The sequence below is a fragment of the Echinops telfairi genome, unplaced genomic scaffold, assembly GCF_000313985.2.
Source record: "Echinops telfairi isolate 266 unplaced genomic scaffold, ASM31398v2 ScPeMD7_3533;HRSCAF=4204_0, whole genome shotgun sequence".
In the NCBI taxonomy this organism is placed as follows: Eukaryota; Metazoa; Chordata; class Mammalia; order Afrosoricida; family Tenrecidae; genus Echinops; species Echinops telfairi.
The window spans coordinates 91,928,936-91,948,650 of NW_022107431.1; the positions used below are offsets into that span (position 1 = coordinate 91,928,936).

Here is a 19,715-nt window from a genome sequence, read left to right on the forward strand (position 1 = left end):
AGAGATTAAAATATGATGAGAGGATACAATAGTGGATTAGCTTAATTGAATCACTTTTTAAATGAATTTGTGGAAAGTTAAATTCTTATTTTGGAGATTTCAAATCATGAACACTCTTTGAATAGGTCATATAAATAATCTTAATTTGAAATTTAAATTGGATTGGCCGTTTTTTTCAAAATACTTACCTCCCCAGAACTGAAAAGGTGCTTCAGATACAAATATTTGTTCATCTGTATGTTTATTTAAAATATATTGAGGTTCTGCTCTGTCCTGACATATTAGTAGGTGTTGGCATGCAAAAATGAATGGCATGAATACTTGGAACGGTTAAATAAGAATGAAAAATAAATAATATAAATATGGAAAACCCAATATAAGAAGGACATGATGCTATTGGGAGCACGTTGGAAGACATTTCATTAATCAGAGAGGGCAGAAAGATTTATTGAAGAACATCATTATTCAGGAGGAATAGACAAGGGACACAGGAAGAAAGACACATTCATTTACAATTTTATGTGTAACTTAATTAACAACTAAAGTTAAATAGAACTGCTCTCAAAGTTTTTTATATACTGTAGATTCTTCCACATCTTAAAGATTTATGAAGAAATCAACTGAGGATGATCTTGTAATGCCTTTTGTTCTGGTTCAATATAAGAATAATCAGAACACTCATGTTCAGGGACATATTTAGAGAGTTCTGTCCAGATCACATACGTAAGTTGTCCTGATATAATGTAAGTATCCATGTAATAACTAGGGTCTGTGCTAGCAACCAATGTTATCCATTTGCTTTGGAACTCATCTATATTTCAATCTAAGTTCTTGGGTTTGATTTCTTTCATTATTTATATACATGGGTAATTTCAGTTATCTACCAAAAATTATTAGTGTTCATTTAACATATATTTTACTCTAATGAAGGAGCCCTGTTGGCATAGTGGTTATGTATTGGGCTGCTAATTCCAAAGTCAACACTTTGAAACTACCAGCTGCTCCTTGGGAGAAAGATGAAACTTTCTGTTCCCATAAAGAGTTACAGTTTTGGAAACACATGGGCAGTTCTACCCTGTCTTATAGGGTCGCTCTGAGTCAGACTTGCCTCAATGGCAGTGAGTTTGGTTAGTTAGTTGAAGGCTCAGATTAAAGAAGTTCACATTTATTTCAATATTTGCAAGTCTTTTCCTTAGTCTATAGCCTAGGCTAGGCATACACCGAGTTTCCCTTCATGTGAGTACTTCACTCTGTCTTGGTGTCCCAAAGCCCATTATTGCAGAAGCCTTCAACTTCCTAGTCAATACCCTAGGTGGAGATTTTATTTCAGCTTTGTGCTTTCCTCCCTAAGTACTTGTTTTGGTTTTGGTTATTGAGCTTCGCTTAGTGGCAGTGTGTGAGACACAGTAAGATAGTTTGCCACCGGTTACCGTGGCTGTTGCAGCTGGTTCAAACCTTGGTCCCAGTGGGATTTTTGGAGCCCTGTCTTTTTTTCTTTTGGAACCCTATCTTGGTAGTTTGTTGCCTCCTTTAAAAACAAATTCTCCCCACTCTGTAGCTCACCCTTTGCTAAATTCACCTGAGAGCTTTATCATTAAATATAGGTTGGGTCAGAGGTGGGGCATGACAATAAACAAAAAATTATTTCAGATAATTATCATTAATATGTAGAAAATGAAACTGGTTAAAAATGATTGAGGTTGGTAGGGAAGGTCTCTCTGAAGGAGACATTTTACTTTAGACTTGAATGATAACATTTAAGATTTAATAGAAAAGTGATCTGAGCTGAGGGAACAGCCAGTATTGTTACTACTTTTAATCCATGAGTAGAAATTTTCTATTAATCTAATTCTTGTATGGATTTTAAATATATCTTACTCTTCTTTAGCTATTTGATCGGGGCTGAGGGATCCCCACCCCAATGTAATGCTATTTCAATAGAGATTTGGTCTGTAGATTTCAGGATCTCAATAGAATTTTTAAAATCAATAATCTTGAAGTCTGAGAAAATAACTTTATAATGAAAATTGGGTGATAGTCTGTGGTATTCTGATTTTTGAAATATAAAATGCAATTTTCTCAGCATTGTTCCATTACTAGCTATTATACAAGGGTAATTCAAAAATTTTAGTTCATCTTGCTTGAAGACTGTTTCTGTTGATCAGTAGTTCTAAATTAGGATGATTTCTCATACCCGATTGCCTGCAGGAGTCACTTTGCAATGTCTGGAGCTATGTATGGTTGTCACAACCAGGGCAGAGGTCAGGGACAGCCACCTACAGAAAGGGATTATCTTTCCCAATATGGCAATAGCGCCAAGACTGAGAAATCTTGCTTTAGATGAAGATGCTTTGAAAATTCCCACAGGCTCTGGCACTTATCTTGACATGTAGATAAGCGTTTTGAGATTTCGTGGTTGATTTTGAATGCCTGGTCTAAAATGATTAAAGACCTGGTAATGGATTGTTGTCATTGTTGTTGGAAGCCAGCCATGGAGTCAGCTCTGACCCATAGCAACCCTTTGCACAACAGATCGAAACACTGCACAGTCCTGCACCAGCCTCACAGTTATTGCCATGCCTGAGGTCATTGTTGAAGCCACTGTGTCAGTCCATCTCCTTGAGGGCTTTCCTCTTTTTCACCACTTTACCAAGCATGATGTTCTTCTCCAGGGACTTGTCTCTCCTGACAATATGCCATGCTTGTCTCTAGGAGCACTCTGACCTTACTTCTTCCAATGCAGTTTCGCTTGTTCTTTTAGCAATCTACGGTACTTTCAACATTTTTCTCCAGCACCATCCTTCAAATGCATCTATTCTTCTTCAGTCTTCCGAGTTCTGTGTCCAACTTTCACATGCATATGATGCAATGGAGAATACCATGGCTTGGGTTAAGCACACGTTAGTCCTCAAAGTAACATCCTTGCTTTTGAGTACTCTAAAGAGGTCTTGTGCAGCAGATTTATCTAATTCAATGCATCTTTTGATCTCTTGACTGCTGCTTCTGTAAACATTGATTGTGGATCCCAGCCAGATAAAAGCTATGATAATTTCAACCTTTGCTCCATTTACCATGATGTTCCATATTAGTCCAGTTGTGAGGATTTGGGTCTTCTTTACATTGAGTTATAATCCATACTGAACACTACAATCCTTGATTGGGATAACAGTTGTATGAGCCCCTATTAAAATGTTAAAAATAAATAAATAAATAAAGTAATACACTAAAAAAAACAAAAAAAACAAACACTACAATCCTTGATCTTCATCAACAAGTGCTTTCAGCAAGCAAGATGAGGTTATCTGCATATCACACAGGTTGTTAATAAGCCTTCCTCCAATCCTGATACTGTAGTCTTCTTCATATAATCCAGCTTCTCTGATGAATTGCTCAGCATAGAACAGTGGTTCTCAACCTTCCTAATGCCGTGACCCCCCAACCATAAAATTATTTTTGTTGCTACTTCATAACTGTAATTTTGCTACTGTTATAAATCAGACGACCCCTGTGAAAGGGTTGTTCAACCTACAAAGGGGTTGTGACCCACAGGTTGAGAACTGCTGGCACAGAGATTAAAATATGATGAGAGGATACAATAGTGGATTAGCTTAATTGAATCACTTTTTAAATGAATTTGTGGAAAGTTAAATTCTTATTTTGGAGATTTCAAATCATGAACACTCTTTGAATAGGTCATATAAATAATCTTAATTTGAAATTTAAATTGGATTGGCCGTTTTTTTCAAAATACTTACCTCCCCAGAACTGAAAAGGTGCTTCAGATACAAATATTTGTTCATCTGTATGTTTATTTAAAATATATTGAGGTTCTGCTCTGTCCTGACATATTAGTAGGTGTTGGCATGCAAAAATGAATGGCATGAATACTTGGAACGGTTAAATAAGAATGAAAAATAAATAATATAAATATGGAAAACCCAATATAAGAAGGACATGATGCTATTGGGAGCACGTTGGAAGACATTTCATTAATCAGAGAGGGCAGAAAGATTTATTGAAGAACATCATTATTCAGGAGGAATAGACAAGGGACACAGGAAGAAAGACACATTCATTTACAATTTTATGTGTAACTTAATTAACAACTAAAGTTAAATAGAACTGCTCTCAAAGTTTTTTATATACTGTAGATTCTTCCACATCTTAAAGATTTATGAAGAAATCAACTGAGGATGATCTTGTAATGCCTTTTGTTCTGGTTCAATATAAGAATAATCAGAACACTCATGTTCAGGGACATATTTAGAGAGTTCTGTCCAGATCACATACGTAAGTTGTCCTGATATAATGTAAGTATCCATGTAATAACTAGGGTCTGTGCTAGCAACCAATGTTATCCATTTGCTTTGGAACTCATCTATATTTCAATCTAAGTTCTTGGGTTTGATTTCTTTCATTATTTATATACATGGGTAATTTCAGTTATCTACCAAAAATTATTAGTGTTCATTTAACATATATTTTACTCTAATGAAGGAGCCCTGTTGGCATAGTGGTTATGTATTGGGCTGCTAATTCCAAAGTCAACACTTTGAAACTACCAGCTGCTCCTTGGGAGAAAGATGAAACTTTCTGTTCCCATAAAGAGTTACAGTTTTGGAAACACATGGGCAGTTCTACCCTGTCTTATAGGGTCGCTCTGAGTCAGACTTGCCTCAATGGCAGTGAGTTTGGTTTTTTTTTGGCCTGCTTTTTGAAAGAGTTCTTAGCACAAAGTATATAGATAAAAAATTAAATATATTTTATAGTAATCAGTTATGTGGGTTTAAACGTAATTTATATAAAATATGAGTAAAATTAATGGCTGTGTAATGAAACCAATTAACAACTCTTAAAGAAGCTTTAGTTAACATATTACTCATCCTTAATAATTGCTCTTTCTGCCTCTTAACGGTGATTATTGGTGGAGAATCTGATTATACAACTGAATACATTCAAGATAATTATGTTTTATAATTTTCATAAATTTTTTAAATTATTTTTTTATCTGACTTGATCTTGGAATTGTATGTCATATAGCTGACAAAAATAAAGTAGGGTATCATCAGGAAAACTATAAAAAATGATTATATTGTCCACTGATATTAAAAAATGATCAGTTCCAACAAATAAGTTTTGGCATTCTCACAGAGTTGAGAGAAAAAACCCTTCAGGATAATGTGTCCAAGAAAAATTAGTATAACTTCTCTTTCTGTAAATGTAATATGTACACATAAACTATGTTAATAAATTTTAAAACATTCAAACAAGCAAATTCATTTTTATATTTTTCCTTCAGAATAGCATAATAAAAATTATTGATTTTATGTACTTTTTATATATAATTTCATTCTCCATAATTATTATTAAAGTTAATCCAAACCTTTTGATTTAAAGACTTGTTAGCAAGAAGGTGTTATACAAGATAGTACCCCCAAACAGCATGTTTTCCAAAGCCATGTATTTAAACTTTTTTACAAAGCAACCTTATCGCCTTTAAAGTACTCTCCGTTACACTTAATACATTCTGCAATTCCTTTCTTGGAAACATTTTTCAAATTCATTTGTTTGGCTAGATAACAATGCCTCCCTCATTTTTTTCTTCACCGCATATACTTTGTCAAATCACTATTCTTTCATGTCCCTCTTCATTTGTGGAAACAAAAAAAAGTCACATGGATCGAGGTAAGGTAAGGTCTATGAGGCTAGAGTGGAATGCTGTTCTTGGCCAAAAACTGGCACACTGAGATAGCTTTGTGAGCAGGTGCATTATCATGGTGACAGAACCAGTCTCCAGTCTGTCAAAAATCAGGCCTTTTTTTGTCTCACACTGTTATGCATATATAGAACTCAATAAATTTCAGTACATTGAAATCCACTCTTTTGTGACCTGTTGTTTTAATTTCTCTTAGTAATGTAATATATGCATGATATAGTGTAATATTTGCATGATATAGTGTAGCCAACATCATAATCAAAGACAGCTCTATGACATTTTTAAAAATTCTTTCATTTTACTTCTTTGTGGGTCAACTTTCTCTCCACCCAGCTCCTGGAAACAAGTGGGTCTTTTTTTGTCTCTATAATTATACCTTTTTCAGAATGTCATGTAAGTGCTATTATACAGTGTATAAATTAGTTTTACTTAGCATTATGCTTTTGAGAGTCATGTGTTTCATAATAATTTTGTGTAAAATTTTATTGCATGGGTGTACCTCAGTTATTTTATACATTCACCAGTAGAGGACTTGCTTCTTTGTGATGGCTAATATCCACTCCTGCACTCTTTTTTACTTTATTGCATGTTTTCTTGCTTTGTGTTCTCTGAAACATAGAATAGCAATTGTATAGTTACAGTGCATCATTAATTGCTTACTTAAACCAACACATTTTTTGTTGGCTGCTTACAAAGTGCCAAGCATTCTAGGCACAAGGAATGTACCAAATGAATAAAACACATGAACACCTTTGCTACAATATGACTATTGATACAAACTTCTAAGATAATAAGCATATAAGGTGTTATTATGCACATATATATTTTTAGGATTTTTGTGATCTTGCTAGTACTTTCCCTTTTACCATTCAACTTAATTTATTTAGAGTTAATTTAGCCAGGTGAAAATAAGGCCAATGACTGAACTTCTGTGGAAATATGCAAGATGGTTAGTGCAGAATACAGGAACTGTTTGTTTTTTATGGTAATTTCAGATAAATTACTCAGGACAAAGGTTCTTTCTCTATTATGTTTGTTCCCTATAAACAGTTTCTACTATAAAAGTCTTGTGTTATGCCAGGAATTTTGTTTTCCTTTCTGCTTGATAGTCTCCGTTTTCTCAAGAAGATATAGATAGATTAATTAGCACAGTCCAGAAGAATAGGTGTCCTGTTTTCGGCTGTCAGCAGTGAAACAGCATACCATTTAGCTGTATGGGAATCTAGTCCAATAGGTTTTCTAAGGAGTAGGGGAAGTGAAAGGAAGATAGAAAAGGAGAAAAATCAGGGTTGAACCTAATGTATGTGGTCATTTTTCTGGAATTAGAGTTATAGGTGGTCTGGTAACCTAATATATGTGTAGAAATCTAATCTTTTCAACTACATGAAAGCCTCTAGAAATCCAATGAAAATTAGAGTCTGAATGTATGTTTTAGATGCTTTATCCTTTGTTGCATAGGCCAGCAGGATAATGGTAAGGCAAAAATGCTTTGAAATAGATATGTGTTCCATTAGCTTTTAAGATGGAGAGTGTATCTGTGTTAAGCCAGCCTTTCGTTGTCAAATGTTAGGCATAATTGACCTATTTATAAATCTCCACAGAATATATCTTTATAAATCTGTTTCTGTACAAGTGATAAAATATAGAACCAGCGTTATAAAGTGGTTACAGATTCCATTTATTTCTCTGATTTTTTTTGATCTGTTGATTGATGAGTCACATTGATAAATACCATTATTCTTAAAACAGTGGTTTCAGTGAAGTCATACTGTATAAAATTTAAATTATCCAGGGGTTTTAAAACTAAATGTGTTAATTTAGCTGGGTTTTATTTTGTTTATTAATTTGTTTTTAATTCCTAAAGGACAGTAGGAGAATGTGAACCCAATCGTAATACCTTACCTTGGTCCAGTTTCCAGCGTTTAAAATCCCAGTTCTCTTTTTTTTGTTAAGAGTTGAATTGGCACTTCACTATGTCTTGGGATACTTGGCCAAGAGTATGGCATTGTAGCTACTCAATATCAAGCATATCAAAAGATTTCCAGATGGCATTATCATTTACATGGCAGAAGGATCAGAGATGTAGTAGATTTAAGACTTAGACTCACACCAGACTTTGGAAAAAATATATAAAAAGACTAACTATAGTAGTGAATGATTATTAAATGCCAATATTAAGTAAGCGAAGGAGCAGATGTATTGCTATTTTGATTTTTTTGCATACAAGATTTTCAAGGCATAACATTAAGAAGTTTACTGTTTTTTTACATATATATTGAAACTTTGACTTTAGCCCAGCATTTTCACTCACACTCTTCATTTTTGTTAGAAAAGTATATTGAGTTTCTTAATTCTTTCTTTTTCAAATAAATTACTGTGTTACAGGTTTAACTATGTCCCTCAAAATGTGTGTTGTGTATCCTAACCTTTGTTCCTATGGCTATAATCCCATTGGGGTTGTCTTTGTTGTAGTAATGAGTTATTATTGGTATCAGGTGTGTCTTCTGAGCTATAAAAGAGATTAAATGCAAGTAGAGATGGAGGAAGAGAGAGCTCAAGCCACATGAAAATAGCACAGGAGAAGTAGCTCAAAAAGATCAGGGCTTTCCTCCAGAATCCACAGAGAGAGAAGCCTTCTCTAGCTGGCACCCAGAATTCAGGCTTCCGGCCTTCAACACTGAGAAATCATTATTTACATATAAAGCCCCTACTGGTGGGATTGCTGTTGTAGCAGCACTAGATAACTGAAAGCACTGTGTATGATTGTATTTCAGTTCAAGGACCTATTCCATGACATTTTGTTTTAAGTAACCAGTCCTTTTAGTTTTATCTTTAACAAGTGAAATATTCTTTCCATTTTACATGCTACAGTTTTACGCAAATGCATTTGTCTTTTGACAGAATATTCGTTTTATGCTTTTGCAGTTATTTTGCTAGAATAGATATAGTAATCAGTTTCCTGGGCAGCAGTTCTTTGGTTTATAATTTTAACATCTCTAAAATGGGATCTTTACTATTATTTTTTGTTTCATTTATTCAATAAATTATGTTGTTGTTTTTGTATCAAGTTGTTGTATCAAGTCAGTTCTGATTCATAGCCAGTGTTTGTATGACAGAACAAAACACTGCCTGATCCTGCTTCCTCCTCACAGATGTTCTTATGTTCTAGTCCATTGTTGCAGTCCCTGTGTCAGTGCATCTCATCGAGAACCTTCTTCGTTTCAGTGCCCCTCTGCTGTACCAAGAATGAGGTCCTTCTCTGGGGACTGGTCTCCTAGCATCATGTCCAAATTACGTGAGATGAAGTCTCACCAATCTTGCCTCTAAGGAGCATTCTTGCTGTACTTCTAATTATTTGGGGAATTCTTTTAAGCACTAGGGATAGGATAAATGTCATAGTCTCATGAACTTACTCTTCTTTTGGGGGGTGGGGTGTGTGGGGTAATGTTCTGATGTGGGAACAAAGAATCCTGAAGTGGTGACAAAAACCGCAAATTAAAAAGTAAATGGCAGGCTAAATAAGGGTTTAGGCAGCACCACAAGTATTACCTGGTGCCAGACTTATATGTTACATCGATCCCCTTTTCTCTTGTATCCCTCGGAAGATGATTAAGTTGGGCACAGTTGGTACACGATGGATTATCCTTCTGGATAGAGATCATCCTGATTTCCACATGTGGTGAAGCCTCAAAGGATGCTCCAATTTAGCATGTAACAAAGGAGGCTTTTTCCCTCATGAGAGTAGACTTAAGGAGTGGAGAAAACAGCCTTGCACTGTAATGCTAGCTCTGCTGATAGTACTGGAGACCTTATGAGAGGTTGGGGTTGTACACCGCTCCTCACAGCGGAGGTTCTGGAGCCATTGCTCCCAAACTAGCTGTAGCTGGTAACTTGGAGGTTCCACCAAGATTTATTCAGTGGACAAGTCCATTTGTTTCTCTATATTTTGTCCTCCTAACCCCCAAGGCTAAATATGTCTTTCCCTTCATGTCCTGAGCTTAAAAATTAAGTAAAAAATTAGAAGAAAGAGTGTTGTTCACCTGTTGATCTCCCTCACTCATTTTCTAGGATTGGACATGCTCATTCCTAGCCAATGAGGGTATGTTTTTCCCTCTAAGATGAGCGAAATTGCTCTTTTCCATGAGTAATAACTGCCAAAAGACACAAAACTCACTCTTTAACTGTTGCAAGAAACCTAAAGAGATGGAAGTAGATGACTATAGAACTACACAGTGCAAAGTTAGTAAACACGTTTTTATTTAGGTTGTCTAGAAACAACGGCTGGGTCATAGTGGGCAAACCCAGCCATCACATTAGCACACTTGTACTGAATCCAAATGTACTGCAGTCAGAGTATAGTCAAAGGGCTCAAAATAATGGTCTCTCAAGATTTAGTATCTCACTGAGCAGTTCTCTCCAGATAATTCTTTCACTAATGACCACATTGGCTCCTTTACTTTTATTTTCCCACCTGTGACATCCCAGAATCTCTCTTCTGTCTTTTTAAATTGATTTTTGGTGTTTGTTTTGTTTTGTTAACCAATCTGTCCTATCCTGTTTATTCTGCCTGGTCCCTGAGTTAGTTAATTATGCCAACCTGGCTAATCACATGTGGGGCTAATTGAAAGGCGAAGGGATAAATGGGTGGTGAGCCACGCCTTTCTAGTTCTCGGGTCTCTTGCTTTGTGATGGTCGCACCAGGGTGCAGCTGCCTTAGCAGTTCCCTGCTTCAGCTTGCAAGATTGACTTCCTACAAGACATCCCCAAGGAGAAGCCACGTGGACCTATCCCGATGCAGCCCTGGGTGCTGGAGCAGCCGTGTGGAGACCCCTGCTAGTGCTGAGATGCTTATTCGTTCACTGACTCAGCTTTCCTCCTGCAGTCGGCATCATTGCCTCTGTTTTGTGAGGTGGAGGACTTTGTGGACTGGTGTTGGGTTAATGGGTTAATGTTGGACTTGTGGGCTTGGGCAGCATTGGGTTGGGATGTTTTTGTGATGCACACTTTCTTTACATAAAACTCTCTTATAAATGAGTTGCTGTGGATTTGTTTCTCCAAAGTACCTAGACTAATACAGTCCTCAAAAACATTATTGTTGTTGTTAGGAGCCAAGTTGGTTTGGACTTCTAGCAACCTTATGTACAACAGAATGAAACACTACCTGGTTCTGCTCCATCCTCACAATTATTCTTATGTTTAAACCCATTGTTGCAGCCACAATGTCAGCTCATCTCACCTTCCTTTTTTTTTCCCACTGTCCCTCTACTTTACCAAGCATGATATCCTTCTTCAGAGATGGGTCTCTCCTGCAACATGTCCAAGCCATGTGAGACAGTCTCATCATTCTTGCCTCTAAGGAGCATTCTGGCTGTACTTTTTCCAAAACCAATTTGTTTGTTCTTTTGGCAATTCATAATCATTCAATATTCATTGCCAGCACCATAATTCAAACACATCAATTCTTCTTCAGCCATCCTTATTCAGTGTCCAAAGTTTACATGCATAGGAGGCAATTGAAAGTGCCATGACTTGGGTCAGGTGCACTTTAGTCCTCAGAGTAACCTCCTTGCTTTTCAAAACTCTAAGGAGCTCTTATGCAGCATTTTTCCCAGTGTAATGTGTCATTTGATCCTCTTCTACCCACTTTTATCTTTTATTTCTTTCCTGTCTTTTTAATTAGCTTTTGATTTCTTTGTGAATGATGTTCTTGATGCCTCCTACAACACATCAGGTCATCTGTCATTAGTCAATACAGCAAATATGCTTCTTAGAGGTTCTCCAAATTTAGGTAGGATAGACTCAGTGTCATATTTTGGCTCTCTTGAACTTGTATTAATTCTCTTCAATTTCAACCTGAACTGACATCAGAGGAATTGATAGTCTGTTCCACAGTCAGCCCTTGACTTAATTTAGCTGCTAATATTGACCTTCTCTATTGTTTATTCTCACAGATGTAGTCAATTTGATTTTTGTGTATTCCATCTGAGAAAGTTCATGTGTATAGTTGTTGTTTGTGTTGTTGGAAAAAGGTATTTGCTATGAATAAGTCTTTGGTCTTACAAAATTTTATCATGGGATTTCCAGCTTAATTTCTATTTGCAAGACCATATTTTCCAACTACTGTTCCTTCCTCTTTGTTTCCAACAATTAACAATAATTATCAATGCATCTTAATTGCATGTTTGATCAATTTCCATCTGAAGACATTGGTAGAATTCTACATTTTCTTCATCACTAGTTTTCATCTTTGGTGCATAAATTTGAATAATAGTTATATTGATTGGATTTCTTTGAATATGGATAGATAGAGGTAGAACATTTTTGTAGTTGGTGTTTGTGTAAATAGACATTACAAGTAAAATAGTAGGGATTTTATTGTATAAATAACATATATCAGACAGCATTTGCCAGTTTGCATTTTAAAAATATACAAATCGGTGACACTAATTCCATTAATCATGTTGTACAGCCATCTCTGATATCCATGGCCAAGTTTTCTATCAGCATAAATAGTTGCATGATACTTACTAAATAATTATTTTCTTTTCCCCACTTCCTTCTACCCTTTGTAACGTCTGATATAATTTGGCCTCTATACATTTTCCTATTGTATATATTTCATTTAAATGGGATAATATAATAATTGTCCTTTTGTGAATGACATACTTCACTCAGCATAATGTTTCAGGTTCATCTTTGTTATAGCATGTATCAGTATTTTATTTCTTTATGACTGAATAATAGTTCATTGCATGCATGAACCATGCTTTGTTTATTCACTTTGTAGATGGACATTTGGATTATTTCTGTCTTTTAGATTTATGTGAATTGATTGGCTATTTTTTAATTGTCTACTTTGTATAATGCTGTAGTGAACCCAAAGCCCAAACTACTCTCTGGTGAGTAGATTCTGACTCATAGTGACTCCATAGGAGAGAGTAGAAATGCCCCATAGGATTTCTAACACTGTACATTTTTTACAGAAGCACACTGACACATTTTTCACTCATAGAGTAGCTGGTGGATTTGAACCCCTGACCTGCATAGCAGCCGAGTATTTAGAACCATTGCATACCAGTGCTTCTGCTGCAGTGAATATTAGTGTTCACATAATAGGATTCTTATGAATGACTTCAGAAAGAAGCATTTGAGGTGAGATTTAAAAGGCAAGGAGAAAGGCATTTTGACCATGTTGTATATGTGTTATGTAGCTGTGTTGTAAACTTTCAATACTGATTAAATATACAGAAACCTCTGGTTAGTGCCATTGTTTGAGTAGTGACTGGGAGGCCATTTAACAAATAATGAAGTTGTTGAGAAGTGTGTGGCTGGAAGTATATAAAATAATAAAAAAGAAAAAAACCCTGCTACCATTGAGTCAGTGCTGACTCATAGTCAACCCCCTGTGGGTTTCGAAGACTGTAACTGTTTACAGGAGTAGAAAGCCCAGTCTTTCTCCTGCAGAGCTCCTGGTGGTTTCAAACTGCTGACCATGCAGATTTCAGCCCAATGTGCAGCCCAACGACACCACCAAAACTCCTTAGTAAGAGAAAATGTTGGAATAGGTACCTCAAGATTATATACAAGATATTAGGTACCTAGGATTGCATTCGAGACATTTCTCCATCTCTCTTAAAGGTGGAAGCACAGAAGGATAAAGATGGGCTACCTATGTTCAAAATTTTTACATCTTTTATAACAACCACTAATAAACTTTTAAATTTAATGGCATGAATAATGGTGATTTTATCTTCATTTGTGTGTCCAGTAGTTTTCTCCCATCCACTATCTAATTTCACCCAAACCATATCTGAATGACAACTCTGAAAATATAATATCTTGAATTTTAAAGATATGGAAATCAAGGTATGGTTTTTAATTAGTCATATGGCCATGTTTAGGGTGATGCCAGATATCCTGATTTCTAATTCTATATTTTAGTTTGATTTTATATGTCTGCCTTTTGGGGCCCTGGTGACACAGTGGGTTAAGCATTTGGTGTTGCTGCTGCAAGGTCAGTAGTTCATATCCATCATTTGCTACTGGGGGAAAAATGAAGCTATATACCCCATAAAGGTTTACAGTCTCCTAAATCCTGTGAAGCAGTTATACTCTGTTCTATTGGGCTGCTATGAGTTGGCGTTGACTCAGTATATACTTTCTGTCTTTCCCCCCCTGAAATGATTGTCTTTATTGTCTCCTTAGGACTTAGCTTTTACCCTGGAAGAGAGACAGCAATTGAACATTCATGGATTGTTGCCACCTTGCTTCATCGATCAGGAGATCCAGGTCCTTCGAGTAATGAAAAACTTTGACCGTCTGAGTTCTGATTTTGACAGGTAATACGTTCCTAAGTGTGATATTTATATTTCTCTTAACAAATGTCTAGTTTATTGAATGGGAAATTTGGAATATTGTACAAGAGAGCTTCAAAAAATTTGTGAAAAAATGGAATAAAAAGATTTTTCCATAAAGCGTTTGAAGTCCTCCCATATTTAATGACTATTAAAAGAGTTGTCAACTTTAAGAAAAATTAACCTGTAAACAAAATGGTTTCAAATATTTGTCCTCAAGGAACATTTTAATGAAATAGAATTTTCTTTTGAAACGCTGTATCCTCCAAAACTTCACCTGTCTCCTATGATAAAATTCTTGATATAAAAGTAAATTATTAAGAAATTTCACTATAGATCAAGCAAAACAGGTTAAAATGTCAAGATTTCAATACATTGCAGATGAAAGAACATTTTAAAAAATTCCTACCTTAGTAACTTTGTTTAGAATTAAGTTTCCAGGTCTGTTTATAGGTGAAGGTAACATTTTATGTACCTTTATGTAAGGATAAGTCCAAATGAATTCAGTTCTAAATCAATCTATTATTTTTAATTTTGTTTCACTTTTATTCTGACACGAGGTGCACATGTAGCACTTCTTCCTTAAGTTCCGACCACCTGGAGCCAGGTCACAGCACCCAAGTTAAAGGCACAGGCCTCTAGATAGCCAAGTCTGACCAAAACCTCAATTGGCAGCCACAAACGTGGAGTGCCTGGTGCTCTCCCCACTTCTGTCCTGCTGGTTAAAAATTCAGGGGTTCCTTCAACTCCCTCAAAATACCAGATGAAAGTGCTAGAGTATACAACCCTGACCCATGTATTTCCTGGTTTGAAACCATGCAGTATTCCCTTGTTCTGTTTGCACAACTGCCTCTTGATCCATGTACCAGTTTTGCAGGGGCACAATGAAGTGTTCTGGAATTCCCACTCCTCAAAGTTACCAATAGTTTGTTATGCTCCACACAGTCGAATGCCTTGACATAGTCAATAGAACACAAATAAATATCTTTCTGATACTATCTGCTTTGAGCCAAAATGTATCTGACATCAGCAATGACATCCCTTGTTCTATGCCCTCTTCTGAATCTAGCCTGAACCTATGTCAATGTACTGCTGCAACCTTTGTTGGATGATCTTCAGCAAAATTTTACTTGCATGTGATATCTTTGATACTGTTTAATAATTTGAGTTAAATCACCATAATTATTCAATCTGAATACTGAGCAAAGCGTCAGAGAAGTTGGATTATATGTAGACGAATTCCATATCAGGATTGGAGGAAAACTTAACAGCCTGTGATATGCAGATGACACAACTTTGCCTGCTATAAGGGAGGAGGACTTCTAGCATTTGTTGATGAAGATCAAGGATTGCAGCCTTTAGTATGGATTACGACTCAATATCAAGAAGACCAAGATACTCATAATTGGACCAATAGGTAACAAACATCATGGTGAATGGAGAAAAGATTGAAGTTGTCAAAGATTTTGTCATGCTTGGATCCACAGTCAATGCTCATGGAAGTAGCAGTCAAGAGATTAAAAAACATGTTGCAATAGGTAAATCATCTGCACAAGCCTTGTTTAGAATATTGAAAAGCAAAGATGTTACTTTGAGGACTTATTGAAGCCTTGGCATTTTAATCGCCTCATGTGTTTGAAAGCTAGACATTGAATAAGGGAGACCGAGGAAGATTCAATGCAGTTGAATTCTGGTGCTGGAGAAGACCACTGAAAGTACCATCAACTCTTAAGTGGATAAACCAGTCTGTCTTGGAAACAGTACAGCCAAAGTGTCCCTTAAAGGCAAGAAAGGCAAGACTTTGTTTTACATTCTTTGGATATGTTGTCAGAAGAGGTCAGCCCTTGGAGAAGGACATCATGCCTGGCAAAGTAGAGTTGCAGTGAAAACCAAGAAGGCTCTCAAGGACACAGTGGCTACAATAATAGACTCAAGCATAGGAACAATTGTGAGGATGAAGCAGGGTTGGGCAGTGTTGTACATAAGGTTGGAACTGTCTCTATGGCAGCTTACAACAACAATAAAGTTATGGAATTCCCAAACCTGACCTGCTGTGTCCTATGATTTAATAGTGCTTTAGAACAACTCATAGAACCTGGTTTGACCCCCAGGTTGATAATTTACATTTCCACCCCAGTTATCAGAATATTCATTTTATAAGATCACTGGATCTGGGCAATCTATAAAAATTACCTGATGGTCTTATTAAAATACAGATTCTGATTTAATATTATCTGGGATGACATTGCAGATTCTCAGTAGGGTGTCAGTCAGGAATGAACTGGTTAGAAGCCCTACACTAAACTCATGGAAAGCACTATTGCTTAATGATAAATGATTCAAAAGTCAGGATTAGCCCAAAGAAGAGAGGCATAGGATGGGTTCTGCAAAAGTTTCCAATACTGAGCTTCCATGTCTCAATAATATTACATTTTAAGGGGTGACTACAAACTCCTTCAGGAAACATTCCTTGGTTGTCAAAGTAGCAAGAACTTATTGAGGAAAAAAATATATAATTATGAGGTTTCTAAAGTAAATGTTCTAAGAAAAAGAGAAGTGTCTTTTCCTTCATGCATCAGGGAAAATTGTATATTCTTATATATGTATATATATATATTTCTGTTTTCATTTGCATTTACCATTGTATCATTCAGCATAAAAATTAAAGGATGAAATACTCCTATAAATTTAGCAATGCTGAAACTGTATCTATAGTGTTACCTTCATTGTCTTTTTTTTAATAAAAAAGGATAAAGTCTTCTCAAGTATTACGACAGCTATTTTAGCAATGATTTTAACTTTCGAGTGTCACTGCCTCAATTTATGATTATTCATTCTTTGCGATGTTTAATATACTTCTAAAGTTTCTTTCTTTTTTATCAGATGCATTCTATGCAGCCTAAAGTATGTTCTACTTGTTTGAAAATGATTAATTAGATTTTCAAGCAGCTATTTCACGACTTTGTTGGATTATAGGTCTAATTATATCCAATTTTCACAGATATCTTCTCTTAATGGATCTTCAAGATAGAAACGAAAAGCTCTTTTACAAAGTGCTGATGTCCGACATTGAGAAGTTCATGCCAATTGTTTACACTCCAACTGTTGGTCTGGCTTGCCAACAATATAGTTTAGCGTTTCGGAAACCAAGGTATGCAAACTTTTATTTTAAATAAAACTTAATGTTAAAATAATGTTCTAAAATTGCTGGTGCTGATGATTGTACAACTTTTATTAATATACTTGAACTATTGAATTGTTTGGTTTGTGAATTATATGCCAATACAACTGTTTAAAAGTAATAATCTGTGATTGGACTACTCAAAGTTATGGTATGTGGTTTATATGCCAGTAAGTCTATTGGGGAAAAAAATAACAGCAATAATCTGCCATTTAAGATCAAAGGGGCAGAATTTACCCAAGGGCAAAGTTCAGAAGGTTAAGAATTACGGAGGAATAGACATAGGAAATATAGGGAGGAAATGGGATAAGTACATGTTAGGAATTGCAATGGATGACCCCAAATGAAATGTATATGTATGCTTGAATGTAAAACTTGATCTGCTCTGTAAACCATCATCATCTAATTTATAATAAAAAGAATTATTAAAAATATTATATTTTACTAAGATTTTTGTACTAATTGAAGACAAATTGCCAAATGAAATTTAAGGTTGGAACAATCAAACTAATTCAAACTAATACGAAATATTAAATTTAAATAGAGTATTTTCTCTGTAGACTTAAGGAAACTAATTCTAAGCCAAGGTATTTTTGTCTTTGTGAACAATGAACTTATTATTTACATGGAAAGAAAAGAAAGCAATATAATATAATGAAATCCACTGAAATGTTGTTACCATTATTATGTATACATTTTAAAAGTATGTATACGATCTGTATGAAGGTAATAAGTGTTATGGAGAAAGATAAATAGGAAAGGAGAACCGGGCATGCCAGCAACTTTGGAGAAGAAGAGAGTGCAGGAGTGAGGAAGGTGCCATATAGAGAGGAGGGGAAACTTGCCGGGAAGAAGGAATAGCTAGTGCTAAGACCCTCGGTGAGAGTGTACGCAGTGTTCAAGGGTCAGTGAGGTCAGTGTGGCTGCAGTAGAGTGAGAGCGGAGAAGAGTGGTGGATGAGGTTGCAAAGGTAAAGCAAATGGGAATGTGCAGATCCCCTCCTTTCCTAGAGACTATTATAAAGAACTTTTGACTTTTACTGTTAAATGGAAATTTCTTAATGGTTTTAAGCAATGGCATGGCATGATCTGACTAGTTAGTATGTTTTGTTCAAAGAGCACTCTGGTGACTGTATTAAAAATAAAGTGTAAATAAGCAAAAGAAGAATCGGGGAGCAGAGTTAGGGATGAGAGATGATGGTGCCTCAGATGATGAAGGGGAGCAGTGGAATTAGAGAAAGGAGGCAGACTAGATGCAGTTAGAGGAAGTTACAAAGATTTCCTGTTGAACTGCGGGCTGCCTAGAGTAGTATTTAAAAGTATGGACTCTGGCATCGATTCCACTTACTGGACTAACCTTTCTGTACATCAGTTTTCTCCTCTGCAAACAGGAATAATAGGACAGCCTATCATCTTTTTAAAAACAAAAAAACAAAAACCAAACTAGCCCCCAAACCTTAAAAAGCAAAAGAGTTATATAATCTCATTGGAGACTAAACCTGACCTAACCTGAACCCATTAGGTGGTGAAAACAGAACTGAATTTATTGAAGAATTTTGATTATGCCTGACTGTTATTTATTTATTTTAATTAAAAGATCTTTTTATTGGAGGCTCTTACAACTCTTATTATAACAACCCATACATCAATTGTATCAAGCATATTTGTACATATGTTGTCATCCTTCTTTTTTCTTTTTAAAAATCATTTTATTGGGGGTTTGTACAACTCATCACAAGCCAAACATCCAACCATTGTGTCAAGCACATTTGTACATTTGCTTCCGTCATCATTCTCAAAGCATTTTATTTCTTCTTGAGCTCTTGGTATCAGCTCCTCATTTTTCCCCTCCTTCCCTGCACCCCCTCCCTCATGAACCCTTGATAATTTCTAAATTATTATTATATTGTCATATCTTACATTGTCTGATTTTTCCCTTTATTCACTTTTATGTTGTCTGTCCCCCAGGGAGGAGGTTATATGTAGATCCTTGTGATTTGTTACCCCTTTCTACCCCACCTTCCTTCTACCCTCCCGGTATCACCACTCTCACCACTGGTCTTGAGGGGTTCATCTGTCCTGGATTCCCTGTGTTTCCAGTTCCTCTCTGTACCAGTGTACATCCTCTGGCTTAGCCGGTTTTGTAAGGTAGAATTGAGATCATGGTAGTGTGGGAGGGGAGGAAGAATTTAAGAACTAGAGGAAAGTTGTATGTTTCATCATTGCTACCCTGCACCCCGAGTGGCTCGTCTCCTGCCCACGACCCTTCTGCAAGGGGATGTCCAGTTGCCTACAGATGGGCGTTGGGTGTCTACTCCGCACTCCCCTTCATTCACTATATGATTTCTTGTTCTTTGATGCCTGATACCTGATCCCATTGACACCTCATGCTCACACAGACTGTTGTGCTTCCATGTGGGCTTTGTTGCTTCTCAGCTAGATGGTCGCTTGTTTATCTTCAAGCC

General features: G+C 36.1%; 1 protein-coding gene across 1 annotated transcript in view; it reads left to right on the forward strand.

Annotated features, from left to right (window-relative positions):
• The window catches only part of ME1 (malic enzyme 1), a 178,235-nt gene that overhangs the window by 16,505 nt on the left and 142,015 nt on the right, over positions 1-19,715 (forward strand). Inside the window, exons 2-3 of the mRNA XM_004696285.3 lie at positions 13,922-14,055; positions 17,072-17,221. Coding sequence (XP_004696342.2) covers positions 13,922-14,055; positions 17,072-17,221 — 284 coding nt within the window. The remainder of the gene's footprint in view (positions 1-13,921; positions 14,056-17,071; positions 17,222-19,715) is intronic.